The sequence below is a fragment of the Gossypium arboreum genome, chromosome 3, assembly GCF_025698485.1.
Source record: "Gossypium arboreum isolate Shixiya-1 chromosome 3, ASM2569848v2, whole genome shotgun sequence".
NCBI lineage: Eukaryota > Viridiplantae > Streptophyta > Magnoliopsida > Malvales > Malvaceae > Gossypium > Gossypium arboreum.
Window position 1 is genome coordinate 592292 of NC_069072.1, and position 18353 is coordinate 610644.

Consider the following 18353-nt stretch of genomic DNA (forward strand, 5'->3'; position numbering starts at 1 on the left):
TTTTCTTCATTTTTTATTATTTTCAAAGTCTGAACAGGGGAACCTGAATTCATTCTGACCTTGTCTCACAAAATTCATTATATATCAAAATTTACAAATTCATTGCTTACACTGTTTCTTCTATGAGAAACTAGACTCATTAATATTTAATTCCATATTTTTTCATCTTCTAATTCAATTTATAAAATTTATGGTGATTTTTCAAATTTAGACTACTGCTGCTGTCCATAACTGTTTTAGTGCAAGATATTAATTACCATGTTATAACACCCTTATTTTCTTTTTCTACACCATTTCTCATCACTTTCTCTTATTTTCTCTTCACTAACATATCAAGAACATAGGACCTTATGTAATAAAACTCTACTATAACATTATTTCCATGATTTATCAACAATAACAAACTTAAAAATATATTGAAATCTTGATGTACTTACCTTATTCTCTTGATACCAATCTTTAACTTGATTTTCTCGCTCCTCCAGCTTCTATTTCTTGAATCCAACTTGATATTCTAACTCCCATGTTCTCCTTAACATTTTCTCTCTTGGTAGCTATGGAAATTCATTTGATTTTTGGGTGAAAATGGTGAATTTTTGGTAAAGGACCAAATTGTAAAGAAAGTAAAACTTTCTTTCTTCCTCTCTTTCTCTCACGTTAGTTTGCATGGAAAGGAAAGATGATGAAAATTCTTCATCTTTCTTTCCTTATATACTAAATAAATAATAATAAAATAATATTAAATATCTCATAAAATATTAATAAAATAATATTTATCTAATTAATTAATTTAAAATATCATTAACATAATCATTACATTCTAGAATTCTCTCTCTTACTAATTGACCATTTTGCCCTTCATGATCTTTTAGAATTCCATCCTTGAGTCATCATTTAATTTGGTAAAATTGCAATTTAGTCCCTCATAGTTCTTCACTTATTCAATTTGGTCCTAATTCATCCATTTTCCTTAGTTTCTAGATCATTCTACCCTTAAAATATTTACACTATTGGTCCTTCAACTTTTTCATATTTACACTTTAACCCTTTAAGTCTTGAGTATTTACTCTTAGGCAACAAAACTTTTCTAACTTTTACAATTTAGTCCTTTCCTGAATCAAGATATCATAATTTACTTCCCAATGTTGCCATAACTCAAAACTTCCCTTTTTATCACTTTATTTCCTTATTTTATTATATCAAGGATAATATATTACTGTAAAGATTTTCAGGGTATTACAATTTTAGTCATTTTTATTTAAAATGTTATGTTTTAGTTGCTTACATTATCGTTTTGTTACGAAATAGTTATGCTGCTTTTAAGATTTGTTACTTCTCAAACAACAGTTTGACGTGAAAGTTAAAATGGGTTTTAAATGTCATCGTGGATGCCCAACTAAAATGAGAATTTTCTTTTTTATGAAAATAGAATACAAAATTTTGCCCTAAAACCCGATTTTCTCCAGTTTAGAAAGAAGCAACAATTGAGTTTTTTTTTTTACCATCAGAGATGAGAAGAGCAAAACGACAGAGAAGAAGAAGATGAAGATGGATGCACCAACCTTTATACCTCCTTGCTATTGTAGTTGCCCACAATATACAAATAAACAAAGATGAAATATGTCTTTTTTGTCTATCACATATATGGAAAAACATAAAAATATGAACCACCTTTTTGCAAAAAAAAAAAAAACATAATATCTAAACCCAAAACCTAGACAAGGAACAAAAAAAATCTATTACTTACTATAATTCATGCCTGAACCCTCCATTGTATTTATCATTTGTTCTTCCTTTTTTAATGAAAAATTCAAACAATTGATGGAGCACTCAATTTAATTTCTACTATTTCGATTCAATAAAGGTGACTATAAAAATGAACGATTTTTTTTAGTCAAAATGGAAACAAAAACTAAAAGAAAAAGGAGACCAAAAATTCTTTTTTTTTTTTTGGTTCAAAGATTAATCTGATGTATTAGTTTTTATTATTTCAGGAAACTAAATTAACATTTTCCTTTAATTGAAAATTCAATTAATTAACCTGGCTGGACGTCCTTGTTGGTATTTAAAACACATTTTAATTGTCACATCGGACTGCCGTTTGGAAGGTAATAGATTTTAACGGTAGAGTGACCATTTCGTAACAAAACAATAACGTAAGTGACTAAAACGTAACATTTTAAATATAAGTAACTAAAACGTAATCTGAGGCAAATAAAAGTGACTATTTTAATAGTTTACCTTTAAATGAATTAAGTTTTACAAATACAATATATCAATTAATTATCTTATACATAATTATTTTTATTTTATTTGTGGTTGGAAATGGAGTTTCATCTGCTTATATAAGAGGAAAGTTTTAATTTTTTTTTAATGTTAATGATTATATAAAAAATCCGCATGCATATTACGATTTCATATATGATGTGGGATTGAGTTGGAGATGAAGATGAATAACCCATTTGGATTATTTTATTTAATTTAATTAAGTTTTATAAATATAATATATCAAATATATTTTTTATTTTTATTTTATTAGATAAAAGGGAGTTTTAATTTGTTTTTATTTTATTTTAATGATAATATATAAAAGAATCCCCATGAATATTAAGGATTCATATATGATGTGGGATAGAGTTGGAGATGAAGATGAATAATCCATTAGAATTATTTTATTTAATTTAATTAAGCTTTACAAATATGCATAAGACGAGCTTAAATAATTATAGTTGTTAGATGACTGGTTGAACTACTCAATTTATAATTTATTAATCTCTTAATTAACATTTTAAACTCGATTAATTGATTTAATTTTATTTTTCATATCATGCTTAATGTATATATATATATATATATATATATATATATATATATATATATATTTTAAGTCATTTGCTTATCTTTTGTTTTGCCTAGCGACGATGTTAGTTTTCGGGCTGACTATCGTTCGTCTTTTTCTCCTTCCCGCTAACAATTTATTTCTTTCTTCTCCTCGTTCACTCTACCTGTCTTATCTCTTTTCAATTTGCAGATCTATTTTATGAGTATCTTTGTTGTCTTCATAAGTTGTGATGAACAAATGACAGCGCATATCGTTTACTAAAACTCTACCAGCCACTAGTAGTTTTTCTTAGAAAGTGAGTGACTTTTCATTGGCTTTTTAATCTGTTTCTGTTTTGAGAGTATTTCAAAATAATAAATGATTTCACAAGCCGATTTGGACCCGTGTTGTCTTAAGTTTTATATTTTTTTTGTTTGTTTTTTCATTTTTTAATAAGTTTTCAGTTTTAGAAGTTTTTGTCTGCTTTTGTAGGACGTTTTTAGTCTTATTTATACATGTAACCTTAGTTTTACAGGTGATTTTAGGAATGGTTTTGTTGTCGTTCTCTCTAGTATGTTAAATACTCAACTGATCTTTTGTCAATTTTTGCTTGTCACTTTGGACCATTCGGGGCTGGTTTCTTTATCATATTAAGTGCTTGCAATCACTCCATATATGTCGTACTTGAGTTGTGACAAAACCAATTGTCAATGTGTCATGATGTTTTGTTGATGTTGAGGCTAAAGCCTTTATTGTGTTGATGGATCTTGTCGTTCACTATTTACGATGAGTGTTTATTATTTTTTTCTCCTAAATCGTATGATTCCATTCATTGGATGAATTAATAAATTTATTTTTTATAAACTAAATTAATATAAGCCTAACTAAAAAAAAGATTGTGGCTTAAGCTTGGAGCTCAGTCTACCCAAATGACTTGTTTTAATTATTAAAAATAAAAAAATTATTTTATTTAAATTTAATTTATACAAATATTTTTATATAATTTATTATTTTAAAATAAAAATGAATCCAACAATTTAAAAATAAAAATAAAAATTCAAATCCAACACAAAACGACCACGAACACTTTTAGCATATCTAAAAAGTTGAAAAAGAAAAGAGCATCCCAAATTCCCAATAATGCAATGAAAGGACATATTCTACTTCCACCTTACAAACAAAATATAAGGTTTTGGCTTCAATTTTTAGATATCACCTTTAAAGATTCATACATGATCATGCCAATATAAGTAACTGTTTTAAGTGATATTTATCAAATCATTCACATAGTTGGATTCTTTGAGCCTTGATTTGGTGACGTATATAAATTTTATTTTAATGTGTAATTCGATATATGAAATTTGAATTATGGTTCATATGTATAAATATTTATGTATGTAATATTTAATGTAAAATGGTGCTAATTTGATAATATTAATAATCTGTGAAAATTGAATTAAATCAAATTTTATTAAAAAATTATATAAAATTGAAATTTATATATGACATTAGACGTTAAATCAAAGTTTATGCATAGTTTTGATATTTATCTCGACTAAACTATAATATTTCTATTTTTGGAAGTTGCCCATGCTTTTGAGGTCTTTTCTTTTTTTGTTCAATATAGAAAAATCATTTGAAAAAAGAGTAATTGAAGTATAAAGAGACAAAACAAAGCCTCCAAAAAGAACATACAACAAAGGCCAAGGTATGGCCCAACCAAAAATAAAACCCTAGTTGCTGCTCGCCATTACAGATGTCACAGCCCGAGGAAGAGAGGGAAAGGGCTTTGGGAGAGAGTGAGACGCAATTGGCCCAATGGCACGCCTGCCTCTAGTGAAGCCTATAAAAGACGTTGAAACCGTCATATTGTTGGGAAGGAAAACAAATGGAGGAGAGACAGCCGAAAACATTGGCAATGTAGCCACTAGAATTGATGACACCAAGTATTGTCGAGATGTGAGACTAGTGAGGAGCCTTGGAGAGGCACCGGCGTCCAACCACCATGAGAAAAGAGGCTTCATTGAAAACAAAGACAAAAGATCGAGGAAACTCCTAGTCGAAAAATGGAGAGACTAGCTTCAAGGAATCGTGGAAGACCACGAAGAATCCGGAAGCCACGCCTCTCGCCATTCTGATCATAAGGAAATGGCGCAAAATGAAAAAAAAAAAGAGGGATCAGCCGCACCGACGACGGTGAAAAGAAAAACCTTTTTAACGGGTTTATTCCATTTATCAACATAATAATGGTTTTATAAGTTTAGTACGTGATGTTTCCTGATGCTGATAAAAGTGAACAAAATTCCAACTTGAACTGGGTTTACTCGAAAAATTAAATTAACTTAAACTCATAAAAATTAACTTGATCGAAAACCAGATTAATCCAAGCTTATAATCATCTTTTGAGTATCTTATGTTTGCCATGGAGCTCAAACTGTAAAATATTCAAATTCACGTGAATTCAATCAACTTAAGAATTAAACAAAATAAAATCAAAACTATTATTCAACAATTAAATTTGGGATATATATATATAAACTAAATACACTGTCAAATATCAGTATACAGAAATAATTCTAAACCCTACATTCAACAATAGTAAACTCTCATAGACTTAAACTCAAATCCAAAGCCATGCAAGAAGAATATGAAGAAGATGAGCCATTTTCAAGTTCAACAGGTGGTGTTGGAGCAGGCAAGTTCAAGTCCAGACAACCAACTTGTCTTGGTTCAAAATGGTTCAATGACGGTTCATCATCCTTGTCCCAATGGCACCTTTTATGCCCACCCAAAGCTTGTCCACTTGAGAATACCCTTAAGCAAATACTACATTTATGTCCCAAAAACATCACCGTGTTGTCATCGACCCCGTAGCCGCCATCAGTTCTAGTTATTGCGAAACAACCTTTTACGTTCTTGTGGCTAGCCCTATGACCACCTAATGCTTGGTGTGACCCGAATACCTTCTTACAACTCGAACATTCGAATCGGAAAGTGTCGGTTTCTTGAACCATGTTGGGTTCAGTCTCGCTGGTAGTACCATTAGCCAACATCAACAAGGACGCTGCGATAACATGGTCCTCTTCGGTCATCGAAGACTCGATATCATTCATTTCCTTGACAGGGGAAACGGGACGGCGATAATTCGGAGGAGGATTAATCCCACGCCATTGTCGTTCAGGGTGACATCGCATGTGTCCGAAAAGTGCTTTCCATGACCAAAACTTCTTCCCGCATTCACTACAAGGCGGTGTGATCTTCGGCGCGGAAGGGTCGGGTTTTTTAGTATATTTTGGCCTGGAAACAGGAGTAGAACTGTTCGGGAACCGAGTGGTGTCGACCTTCATCGATTTGGACCGCTTCTTCTTGTGATTCTGATCACATTTCACCAACGCGATGTCATGTTGCGAAACAGAAGAAGGGAATCGAAACCCAGAATCGGAGCCAACGTTTTCATTCATTTCGAAACAATGAAAAGAAGAAAAAAGAGTGTAATATGGTGGATGAATGGATTATGTAAGGAAGTGTTGGTGTCGGCAGTTAATAAAGGAGTAAGGGACAAGAGGGGAAGTGTTTTGAAATTGGGCGGTTATTTTGTGATTCAGTTAGATGTTGGAAACATGGGGTTAGTTACCTTTCGGCCTTAGCCAATTACCGTGGGTTATGCTTCACTGCATTTACCCTGTAAATCCTAGAATTGTTTTGTTTCACCAAAAAATAAAAAATAAAAAATTAAGATTATTATAAAAAAAAGATAAATTTTTTGTCCAAGTCCCTAAATTAAGCCCAAAATTTCAGTTTGATACTAAAACATTTTTTTTGTTTAACTTTGATATTTTAAGTATTATTGTCGTTCTAGTTTACTTCAAAAAAAACTTGCAATAAAAATATAATACATGACACATTTTTATTCGACATCAGTAAAATTTATATATAAAATCGGTGTAAATGATAATTCAGTTATCAAATTGGAATAAAAATTTAAGTGTCAAAGTAATAAAAGAAAGTATAGTTTAAGGATTAAATCATTATTAATTACACATGTGAATTGGATAAATTGGAATGGTTTAGGATTGTGTCAAATTGGGTTGAGTTAATTTGGGTGTTAATATTTTTGATTCATTTCGAACTTATTTAAATTTTTTATCATTTTGAGTCATTATGGCGTTGTTTTTGAAACTATATTGACGGTCAAATCAATTGACCAATTCAACCAGTCTTGTTAGTTCAAAACTAACAAATTCTTTAAAATTTCAAAAAAAAAAATTATAAAAATCGATTCAACCGCCAATCCAATTAGTTTTTAACTCAGTTCAACCGATCTGTACTGGTTCATAAGTCAATTGATATTCTACCCCTTACAAGCCCAGTACATCGGCCAGTTCTTGATCTAACCAGCTGTTCCGGTCCGATTTAGAAATTTTAGGGTTAGTCATTTTAATTTGACACCTGAGTTTAGGTAATTTTGAGTTACTTATTCAAATTAATTAAAATTCAGATATTTTAAGCTTATATCATTTCGAATTGAAATCATTTCAAACTCATGCAAGAATTGACATTAAAGGTATGCTTGAACTTGACCCTAAAATAGATGAAACCCAAATTTAACAGTGCAAACTAGGCTTAATACAAGCAACTTAAAGGATCATTTTCAACAGCTAAAGAAGAAAGAAAAAAAAGGATCATTTCAGAACCCATATGACAATACAGTTTTAAGTGTACTGTCCGTACCTTTTCGCTATGAAAATACACGGAATTTTCGAGATTAAAACTACAGTAAATACCGCATTAGCCAGCAACTGCAGAACAACTACAACGAACGAGGGTCAGAACAAGTGCGCACCGGCTTTTCTATTACAACTTACAACATTCATTACCTTGCGGATGCTTTTTATTTGTACGATTGATACGGTTGATTCGAGGGTGCTTTAGCTATCTTCATGGTTTTTCCCAGGACATTTAAAACGGCAACACGCTGCAACTCTTTCGCTGTAACAATGGGGAAGAACAATATGAATGCTACTATTTGTGATAATTACCAACTGATTAAGATGATGGAATGTTATAATTTATAAACACAGTATATCTACACATTCATACAGATAATTGTACGAGAAATGTAATACACGATGCACATGTAAATTACCTTCTTCCAGTGAGAGCTGAATCGATCTTTTCTCGAGTTCTATAGCATGTTTACTGAGTTCAACTGCAGAAAGTGATCGAAGCACTGACAACATAACACGAAATAACTTTGTGACATAAGATTTACATAAGATTGTTACGATTGGGAGAGTAGATACAGTAAGATTGGTAAAGCACCATGAAGACCTATGTAAAGTGTCGGATTGCATTTTGCTCTCTCTACTAAAAAAATGGACAAATTAATACCTGTATGTTACATCAAAGAGCAAATTCATCATTTTGTTAAAAATTTCATCTATTTTTACTATTAAAAAATAGGCAAATTAGTCTCTATACAGATAGGGACCAGTTTTAGCATAACAAATTGATGAAATTTTTAACAGGGGACTAATTAGTTCTTTGATCTAACATATAGCGACTAAATTGCTCATTTCATGAGTGGAGAGAGCAAAATGCAACCGACTCTTAGTACAGGGGCCTCCATGGTACTTTTACCGGTAAGATTTGATTCATTGAAAATACGGGCATACTCTGGGTATAATCCTCTAGATCGGACTGGTCCAACTTTTTCAATAGCATCTGCAAATGATAATACCGCTCTTCCCAGTGAAGCTTCTTAAATCCATTCGGACTATCCAACGCAGAGGCTGAGGAAACGGCCGTATGTTGATTGGATTCCAAGGGTGGTGCTAATCTCGTAGCAGATTTTCCGAGAAGTATAGGCACTGAAGGTTTGGCAGATGAACTTGTCAAGGGCGCCATCGGAAGTGGTGCAAATGCTGGAAAACAAGAAACTTTAGGCTCCTTTATTTGGGGCTTTTGTTGGTTAATTTCCTCCACTTGACCACCTGCAGGCCTCGGCTGTTGGCAATTACTTGTGCTGCTACAGTCCAAAGCACAGTTTTTTACTAATTCTGCTTCGGGTTTTCTACGCACATAAACAAGATGCCCGTTTATAGCACTACTGCTCGGAGATTGGCAGCGTGAAGGACTCACAGGACATTCAGGGGCTGGTCTCTTATTTCCAGAAACCTTAGCAGGATCAATAACAGGTCCTCTATCTTTAGAAAATGAAGAGCTTCCCGTAGAGTACGGCACGGTTCTGTTTTCGTTCTGCAGATCTCTTAATGGTATCTTCTTTGTACCAACCAGAGGTTGCTTATCACAAGTCGGCGAGTTACTTTCGGGATTCCGCAGCCCGTATTCACTAACTTTAGAGTCTATTGTTTGTTGACCCATCTGGTGATTTTTTTTTTTTTCTGATCAAGGTAATAAAGTGACCATGGTCATATAACTGAAATCAAATCAAAACTGAAGATGCGGTTCTTAAACTAAAAACGGATAATTTTTCCGACCTGAATGACCAGATATAGCTTTTCTTTGTGGAATTTAATGCATACTGCTTTTCCATAATTGACCAGCACAGCCCAGACAAACAAACATATTAGTGTTAGCTTTTCGCTTAAACCGAAAGTAACGTAAAATTCAATCAGATTCATAAAAACCAAGCAGATCATGGCATAAATAATAGCAAAAAAAGTAATGAAACTATACTAACAGGCCATTTTTTTTAATAACATAAAATGAAATTCACACAAATGTAAGACAATCCCTTGAAATTTTATGATTGTGATATCACATTTTGTTTTATCATGTATAACGTTTACCTCTTGAACCTTCTCTTCATGTTCGGGGTCATGTCTGAGAACAATAATTCAAAACAACCTATTCAAAACACTTTAAAAGAACAAAGTATATGACTGATTTTCACAAGATAAAGGAGTTTTTTCATGCAACAAGTTTGGCCTTAGCCGGACATGTCTCGAGGGAAGTGAATGATCTATGGTTTGGAATCTCTTCTAGTTAGTAATTACGGATGAATATCAAGGCAATTCGATATTAAAGATCAAGGAAAACTACCTATGTTTTGCTAACAATAGCAAGGTACACTGCCCTCGGCTCTGTCAAAATTGAAATAGTTTTATCTGATCTATTAACAATCACCATAGATGGTCAAGCTATTGCTAAGGTCGAGATTTCTAACCAAATTAATGTATAAAAACCGGAACTCAAATCATTTGGGAATAAAGTTCACACTTAAATGCATTTACAAATGGATCCTCAAGTTTGGAATCAATAATTTTTTCAATTCCAAATAAGCTCCAAAAAAATTTATATGGAATTCATTAAACAAAATTTAGAATGCATTTTAAGTTTGAATTTCTCTTAAATAGAAACAAGATACAAACTTGGGCAATACAAAATATAACAAATTAGGTCATTTTTCACTCAAATCAAACAAAGAACATTTTAACCCAACAAAATTCAGAATTGAAGATTATTTCAATTGAAGATTATATCAATCAAAGATAAAAATACATCACATATTGCAAAAAATACAAAAGAACCAGTACCCAGGGTGCTTTCTTAAACACAAATTAATCAACTTTTCAAGACATGGGTTCTTCAAAATGCATTAAAGGAACAATACCCATTGAATCAAAATGCAAAAATCAGCACAAAAATCGGAATATTTATGCAATTATATTGAAGTTGATCATATTCAAAACATTCACAATTACCTAACGAATAAGAACATAAAAAGGAGACGAATAAAGCAAATGAAGTGCTGCAAAAGGAAAATATATAGAAAATATTGAATTAAAACAAAGACAGAGAAGACATTTTACCTTAGCTCATTTAAAACGCAGAAATAGAGAAAAAAGAGAGAGAAAGATCGGTTTTTTCAATAGGCAAGGAACTTTTGCCTCTAACGAAGTAGTTTAATTTACCGTTTAGACCTTTCAACTTTTTAATTTTTAGTTTCGAGGGGAATATTGCATCGTGGCACCCTAGTTTTTGGAGTATTTATATAATTCCTCCCCCAACATTTGGAAAATTAGATATTATGATATATTGGCATTAACATGTTTTTTTAAATTAAACACATTGCTCAATGACAAACTTGCATGAATTTCAAAGTTCCCTTTGTAAAATAATTGCTTTTGTATAATAGGGTAAATTTTATTAGTAGTCGTCCAATTATGAAAAGTTATAAAAAAAACATAATTATTCGACTGTTTCTTTTTTAAACACACGTCGCTAAATTACCAATAAAATGATAACTTGACAGCTTTTAAAATTGACACAATAGTAACTTTAACCTCAATATTTATACATTGTGTCAATCTAGTATTAATTCTAAAAGATTAACCCTAATATTTACAAATTGTATAATTTGATTTTTCTTATTTTAGATTTGCCCTTGTGACATTGAGAGTTTATATTAAAAGAATGAAAAAAAATTATTATCTTGGATTTTGGGTATTTTCATTTTGATATTCAATCAACTTTAACCAATAAAATTGATTTTTAGCTTATTAGTTGAAACAAAATTACAAAAAATCAAATTATATAACGATAAATGCTGTGAGATAATTTTTTTAGAATCAAAATTAAATTAAAATAGTGTATAAATATTGAGAGTTAAAGATAGAATTATGCCAATTTTAAACCATGTTAGCCATTTAATGACTAGCGACTAAAAAAAATTCGGATAGTTACAAGACCATTTTTAGAACTTTTCATAATTAGGTTACCAACAAATAAGCTTACCAATACTAGGAAAGTAATACCAGAATTTAACCTCTCAAACTTTATATGAGAGAACAAGCAAGTTCACCTCATTTTTCAATAGAAATACTGGGGCTAGAAGAAACTTAGATCAATGAATGAAAAAGGACTAATCTTTTGATCAAAATGAAAGCTTCGAATAGCTAATTCGCACAGTTCATTTGCATTTGCATTGGGGGGATTCAATGCATGAATAAAATTTTCCCAGTAAGATTCCATTGAAAATCCAAAAGCAATGGAGAACAAAAATCACAATGACATAAGCAGCCTCTTTTTTTATGTTCTCATAACAAAGAAAAAACAATAATCTGATGTGTATGTACATAAGCAAGTACTTGAATGATCCAATCCGAGTTACGCACAAAGCCTATCGATATAAAGTTCTCAGGATCATCGTCATCAATGTGTTTTACTTGCTTACCAAACACGCACGAACAAGGGGATCAGCAGGCATGTCGATAATTTGTGGTTGGCTATGGCAAACATGCCAAATGAACTAATTTTACACGAATATTTCGAGGCATTACTGCGGATTTCCAAGAAGTCTCTCAACTGTGGCGTGGACGTTTCCAGAAGTAGCACGAAGTGCTCTAATGTTCTCTTCGGTGTCGTAGAAACCCATTTCTCGGAGTTGTGATAATTGTGTAGCATACAGTTCTTCTGGGGGAACTGGAAAAAACAACAAAGACGGTATTAGTAGTGTAGCAAATTTAATGAAAGTGAAGTTTTCGTATAATGTGAAAAGATATAATGGTGCTAACCATTGGGTTGGTTGGGAACACTAAGGCTACCGGCACTGAGACCACCGAACATATTCATCAACAAGTCCAGACTAGGAGTACCAGGTGCTCCTGGAAATGCATTAAAACAAAACGAAGTGTAAAATATAGTCAAAATAAGAGCTTGTTAAGAGAAGGTGGCAACGCAAGCTAGAGAGTTTGATGTTTAAGAGAGCCCTTTCAAGCACTTTATCAAAAAAATCTGTAACTACAGTTTGGACTTGTTCGTATTTTGTACCTGTAGTAGTACTGCTCTGCGTTGAATCCCTGTAAGATGCTAGCAACGGTTAGAAAAGTGATGATAATCAAGGTAAGTTCCCACATAAAAAATATAAAGAACAGAAAAAGAATTTGATTCTATTTTTATTAAATCCTTCAGATGGCCAAATCTAAAACAACAATTTAGAAATTATTATGGAAGGTATACAAGAAATCTATGTCCAATCAAGAAATAGACGCTAATTCATTATAGAAATAGGTGTAATGAAAAATTTAACCCTCAACGTCTACATCTTTTACCTATTTGGCCCTTATTCTATTTTCAGTTAAATTTGGCCATTAAGTAAAAAAAGAGTCAAATCACTTTTTTTATCGAAAATGCTGACTAAAACATTAATTTTTTAATGATATTGTCTTATATGTCACATTAACAAATAATTTAAAAATGATAAATATTCAAAAATTCAAAATTCAAAATTCAAAAAAATAACATGAATCATACATGGGTTGCCATGCGGGCTTCTATGTTTAAAAATTTAACGTTTTAGTCAGTATTTCCGATAAAAAAATAATTTGACTCTTTTTGAAAGGTGATGGTAAAATTCTGACTCTTTTTAAAAAGTGGAAGGCTAAATTTAGCTAAAAAAAAAAAGGGGTAAATGACAAAAGATTTAAATGTTATATTTATCATTATACGTTATTTGTAACAGCAGCAAGCACAAGTCTTAGGACAACCTTAAAAACAAGAATAGCACAAAGCAATTCGGGTTTTAGTTACCAATGGAACATAGGTACTATTACTTACTGAGTAGATTGCTGCCGATTGAGCTGAGACAGAAGTGACTGTTGTAAAGTTAGCATTTGCTGCAAGAGACGAAAAAAAAGGGCAAAGGGAAGGTGAACACGGTGACTTTACTGCCAAAACAAAACTAGGGTAAAAATATCATAGAGGTCCTTGTACTAGATGTCATATTGCATTCTGCCCTCTCTACTCAAAAAAGGGGCAAATTAATCCCTACACATTGATTAAAGAGCAAGCTGGCCATTTCTGTTAAAAATTTCATCCATATCTACCATTAAAAAATGGCATGACTAACAAAATAATCAAATAGTGACAAGTGGTGTGCCACGTGTACCTTATGCTGATATATAGGGACCAGTTTTTAACAATAGAAGTGAATGAAACAAAAGAACCAATTTACTCTTTGATCTAACAACAGAGACTAATTTGCCAATTTTTTCAGTTGAAGAGGCAAAATGCAATTGGAATCTGGCTCCTAGTACAAAGGCTTCCATGATACTTTTACCACAAAACTTGGTAATAAAATAATCTTGATACTATCCACTGGGGTAGCCTTTAAATGCCTAAAAGACCGTATCAACTAAGGTGAGATTACATAAAGAACGAAAGATTCAAAACCATAGAATCATGTAATAATCATTTATCACGTACTCAAAGAGAAATCAGAGATGCAAGCGGCATAGGATATACCTGCATTGTCTCAGGGGAAAACATCTGACGAAGTACTTCAGGGTTTTGCATCATTTCTCTCAATTGAGGGTTCGAGTCAAACATTCCACGCAGTTGGGGGTTGAGATTCATAATCTAAAAAAGTACACAAATTCTTAACATAACGAAAATGAACAGATGGCAAGCTCTCAATTGAAGTGATTCTTCAATGTACCTGATTCATATACTGGGGATTAGATGCTCCACTACGCATCATTTGTGATATAGCTGGGTTTTGCAACAATTGTGTCAACTGAGAAGCATCTGGCATTCCATTCAGCATGGGCGGCATGTCTGGTAGCCCAAGCCCTCCTAGACCACCAACACCGGGTGTCCTAGCATCCGTAGCAGGATTTGACCTTGCAGCAGTATTGGTCTGGGCTGCCCCTGACAATTTGCAGCACACAGATATGAAACAATAGTTGGCATCTAAAGAAAAAAAGGTTTAGATAATTCTAGTTTGTGGTATATTAACTTTTCATACTAAAACTGCGGTAACATAGTGTAGAACATATTGTATTGAAAAACGCCAAGCTTTAGTAATTCACGATCATGAAAAACTAAACATGGCAACAAGCAGTCTCAGACAAAATATTGTAACAGCCGTTGCTCTACTTCAACATGCAAAATTTCAAAATAAGAACAAATTCTTCACTCAATGGCTAAAAAGAAAGAATCCCTCATTCATATTGCAAAATGTCAAAAGAAAATATATAATTACTAATCACGCAACATTAAACACGGGCAGCAACCTATACTTAAATTAATTCTTAATCAAAACATTCATCACACAACTGAATAAACTCAGTATAATGTCATTATAGTTTAAGCATTGATCAATATTCAAGTGCATGTTATTGAAATTACTTAAGACCGAGAGCTTTTGGGATCATGCTTCAATGAAGTAAAGAAGGCTGAACCTTACCACCACCAGCATTGTTGCTCCAAGGGTTAGGAAGAGGATTTGTATTTGGGGTAGTTTCGGAACCAGTAGTAGAAGTGTTGTTTGGTGAATCTCTAGCTTGAGAATTACCTTGATTGCCCAATAGGGCTGCGAAAGGGTTCGAACCTGGACTATCTACATTACTTCCAGCCATAGTTGTAGCATTCAAAAATGGCTCCTGAACGTTTTCATACATACGCCTAAGCATGTTAAATCCCTCAGGAGAGGATTCAATATTACTCATGGCCCTATCAGTATTTCGCATCATTTCACGCATGAGTTCAGGGTTCCTTGCAGTTTCCAACGTTTGCCGAAGAGTGCTAGGATCGTTAAGTATATGCCCAAGTTCAGGGTTCCGATCAATTATTTCACGCATTTGGGGATTGCTCATAATCAAAGTGCGCATTAACTCCGGGTTATTCATCAAACTTTGAATAGCAGGTGTATTCATTATTTCCCTCATCACTTGAGGATTTTGAGTTAGCTGTTGCTGTACTTGTTCAAATTCAGGAAGTCCGGATTCAAACAAACCGAAACCTCCATTGCTACCGAGTGGATTGAGTCCAGTGAATAACGAAGCTCCTAGGCCAGCACTGTCGTTAGAACCAACACCAAGCGTGACCCCAGGTGTTGTATTAGGAGTTGCAACATTTGTGGTAGCTGCAGAAGGAGGTGTAGACGAAGACGGGGCGGAACCACGGACCATGTGGACCGTATGATCAGCTTGCAAACCTTCAATAAGGATTAAAAAAAGTGAAATACTTGAGCATAAATTTAGGTTCACATATTACAAATTTACTTGACCCTCCTATGGACAAAAGTACCATAAAGGCCTTTGTACTAAAAGTCAAATTACATTTTGCCCCCTTTACTTAAAAAATGTGCAAATTAATAATTGTACATTAAATCAAAGAGCAAACTAATCCTTTCACTTAAAATTTTCATCAATTTCTATTGGCGTGGCTGAGTGAATAACCGGAGTTACACTTGGTGCGCCAATTTTTACCAAAATGACTAATTTGCTCTTTGATCTAACCTACAAGGACTAATAAGCAAAATATAATCAGACTCTTAGTACAGGAGACGCTGTGGTACTTTTACCCCCTCCTATGAAATAGATTTATCTTCTAAAGTAAGCATCACATAAATTAAATTTATATCCAAATGCCTTAATCAAAAACAGTCTAATTCCTAAATACTCTAATTAAGAAAATCAAGCATTTTATTAATGCATTCAAAACTTATTACCAGTACCCTTTTTAATTTTTTAAGAAATTTCACCTTTTTCAATATTTCTCTAAATACCAAAGATTAAAAAATAAACCCAAAAAAAATCATCAAGAATATTTCTCTAAATACCAAAGATTAAAAATAAACCCAAAAAATCATAAAGAAATTTTTTTTTTCTAAAGTCAATTAAAACTTATTACCATAACTTTGAAGGGTTTGGTCATCTTTCAATATTCGCCCTTTATAAATCAATCGTTGCTGATCAGCTGGGATATCACAATTCTGAGCCAAAAGAGCTTTGAAAGATCCAACGGTTGATTCAAGATTGGTCCTCACCGTAAATTTTGTACCGTTCGAGCAGCGGATATTAACCGTCACTCCCTCTTCTTTTTCTCCTACATTGCCAACGGGTCGTGACTCACTCGAATCCCCTTCCGCACCCATATCTCCCTCTTTCAGATCAATCAAAAACCCTAACCCTAGAAAAATTTTGATGAATACGAAAATAAAAATAATTTCCCTTCCTTTCTTTTCCTTCTCTATAAGTAAAGAATCCTGGGAAATGAAAATTGGGGATTCTAATTTCTTACAGAACAGAGCGCTTTTTTGTCTTGTGAAACAAGAGAGAGACAGCGAGACGGACCGTAAAGAAAAAGTGGAACTTTGGGATATTCTATTTTCTTTCTCTCCAAACAACAATTTTTGTCATGTAACTAATAGTAGTGTGCCACGTTTCGTTAGAAAATGGTTTCTTTTTCTTGGGCTTTTTTCTTGAAATGGGCTTAAACAGTATAAAATCTTATTTATAGTTTAGGACTCTGACCCGAATTTAGAAATTCGATCCAAATTTTATTTATTCATAAAAAAATTAACAATCTCAACCATTCAAGCTGAATTCGAAATGATTAAATCTTGAAATTATTTGAATGATTTAAGTTTAAAGTGATCGAAAGTTAAAATAATTCGATTTCATAGTGAGCTGACTTGAAAAAATTGAGTCTCAGATTTAAATAACTGAATGAATTCAAAATATTTTAAACTCGAAACAATTTAAACTTAAAATAACTTAAATCCATAATTAATTGGAATCGGAATAATTCAAATTTTTAAAAATTTTGTGAATGGAAAAAATAACATTAAAAGAGTTTTGTCTAAAGGTGTTCATGGACCAAACTTGAGTTTATATATATTTCTCAATCTTGAGTCAGCAGACTCATTTTACATAAAAATAATAAAAAGTATAAAAATAATTTTATATTAAAATTTATATTTTTATAATTAAATTTAAAGAATTTTTTATTTTTAATAGTAAAACGAGTCATTCGATCAGGTAGGCTCGGGATCAAGACTAAAACTTTTAAAATTGAGTAGAGGTGTTTATGGGCTGAGCCGGGTCTAAAACATGATATTAACACGTTCATGCTCCCTCAAGCTTGACTCAACCTGAAATATAAGCTCAAAATTTTCCCCAAACCCACCCATATTTGTGAATGAGTAATTCAAGTTAGGGGTGTGCAAAATTCGGGTAAAACCGAAAAAATTCAGTTAATCGACCGAATTCGATTAATCGGTCGGTTAACCGAATTAATTCGGTCGGGGGTCGGTTAATAATTTTTTTAGTTTTCTGTTAACGGTTAATTCGGTTCGAAACCGGTCGGTTAACTGAATATTTTCGGTTAACCAAAAATATTAATAAATAAAGTTATAATATATAAATAATCCACTATTTATTCAAACTCAATTCAACATAAACTCAAATACCCAATCTAATATATATTAACCTAAGTACCCAACCCAACCTAATCATAAAAATTACAAATAATGTAATAAATAAAAATAAAAATGTAAAATAAAAATAAAATATAAAAATATAATTTTATACAAATAATTCGTTAATTCGGTAATTCAAGCGGTTAATTCGGTTAATTCGATTAATTCGTTAATTCGTTAATTCGATTAATTCGTTAATTTTATACTTATTTTAACCAAAATAAAAAATATATTTTTCGTTAATTCGTTAACTAATCAATTAACCAAAAAATTTCGTTCGTTAATTTTTTGAAAAATTTCGGT

The 18353-nt window shown here is 32.3% G+C and overlaps 3 protein-coding genes across 7 annotated transcripts; all 3 read right to left on the reverse strand.

Annotated features, from left to right (window-relative positions):
• Positions 1-5343: 5343 nt before the first annotated feature.
• LOC108474961 (zinc finger protein ZAT3) lies at positions 5344-6282 on the reverse strand. Its single transcript, XM_017776986.2, has one exon. It carries the CDS (start codon positions 6280-6282, stop codon positions 5428-5430), a length of 855 nt encoding a protein of 284 aa, XP_017632475.1. The 3' UTR covers positions 5344-5427.
• Positions 6283-7424: 1142 nt separating this feature from the next.
• LOC108474597 (uncharacterized) lies at positions 7425-10773 on the reverse strand. 5 transcript variants are annotated; one of them, XM_053025343.1, is made up of 6 exons: positions 10657-10773; positions 9322-9365; positions 8497-9225; positions 7968-8051; positions 7699-7810; positions 7425-7620 (listed from the first exon to the last, which is right to left on the reverse strand). In XM_053025343.1, the coding sequence occupies exons 3-5, from the start codon at positions 9203-9205 to the stop codon at positions 7713-7715; spliced, it is 891 nt and encodes a 296-aa protein (XP_052881303.1). In that variant the 5' UTR covers positions 9206-9225; positions 9322-9365; positions 10657-10773; the 3' UTR covers positions 7425-7620; positions 7699-7712. The 5 variants fall into 5 exon arrangements, with proteins under 5 accessions (XP_052881303.1, XP_052881304.1, XP_017632062.1 ...); XM_053025344.1 differs by adding an exon at positions 9634-9667 and having other exon boundaries at positions 7425-7810; positions 10657-10756; XM_017776573.2 differs by having other exon boundaries at positions 7425-7810; positions 10657-10771.
• A 986-nt stretch (positions 10774-11759) lies between these two features.
• Positions 11760-17008, reverse strand: LOC108476300 (ubiquitin domain-containing protein DSK2b-like). The gene is made up of 8 exons (XM_017778471.2): positions 16481-17008; positions 15033-15782; positions 14283-14494; positions 14090-14203; positions 13403-13461; positions 12617-12645; positions 12361-12450; positions 11760-12268 (listed from the first exon to the last, which is right to left on the reverse strand). Exons 1-8 carry the CDS (start codon positions 16722-16724, stop codon positions 12123-12125), a joined length of 1644 nt encoding a protein of 547 aa, XP_017633960.1. The 5' UTR covers positions 16725-17008; the 3' UTR covers positions 11760-12122.
• Between the last annotated feature and the right edge of the window lie 1345 nt (positions 17009-18353).

What these genes read in the sequence shown, in the direction of transcription:
- LOC108474597 (XM_053025343.1), bottom strand. Translation starts at nt 9,205, where the DNA reads ATGGGTCAACAAACAATAGACTCTAAAGTTAGTGAATACGGGCTGCGG. An exon ending in TCTAGAGGATTATACCCAGA is followed by an intron (nt 8,052 to 8,496) that starts GTATGCCCGTAT and finishes TTATGTTGTCAG; the next exon opens with TGCTTCGATCACTTTCTGCA. An exon ending in TCAGCTCTCACTGGAAGAAG is followed by an intron (nt 7,811 to 7,967) that starts GTAATTTACATG and finishes CCATTGTTACAG; the next exon opens with CGAAAGAGTTGCAGCGTGTT.
- LOC108474961 (XM_017776986.2), bottom strand. Translation starts at nt 6,282, where the DNA reads ATGAATGAAAACGTTGGCTCCGATTCTGGGTTTCGATTCCCTTCTTCT.
- LOC108476300 (XM_017778471.2), bottom strand. Translation starts at nt 16,724, where the DNA reads ATGGGTGCGGAAGGGGATTCGAGTGAGTCACGACCCGTTGGCAATGTA. An exon ending in CCAAACCCTTCAAAGTTATG is followed by an intron (nt 15,783 to 16,480) that starts GTAATAAGTTTT and finishes TCCTTATTGAAG; the next exon opens with GTTTGCAAGCTGATCATACG. An exon ending in ATCCCCAGTATATGAATCAG is followed by an intron (nt 14,204 to 14,282) that starts GTACATTGAAGA and finishes GTACTTTTTTAG; the next exon opens with ATTATGAATCTCAACCCCCA.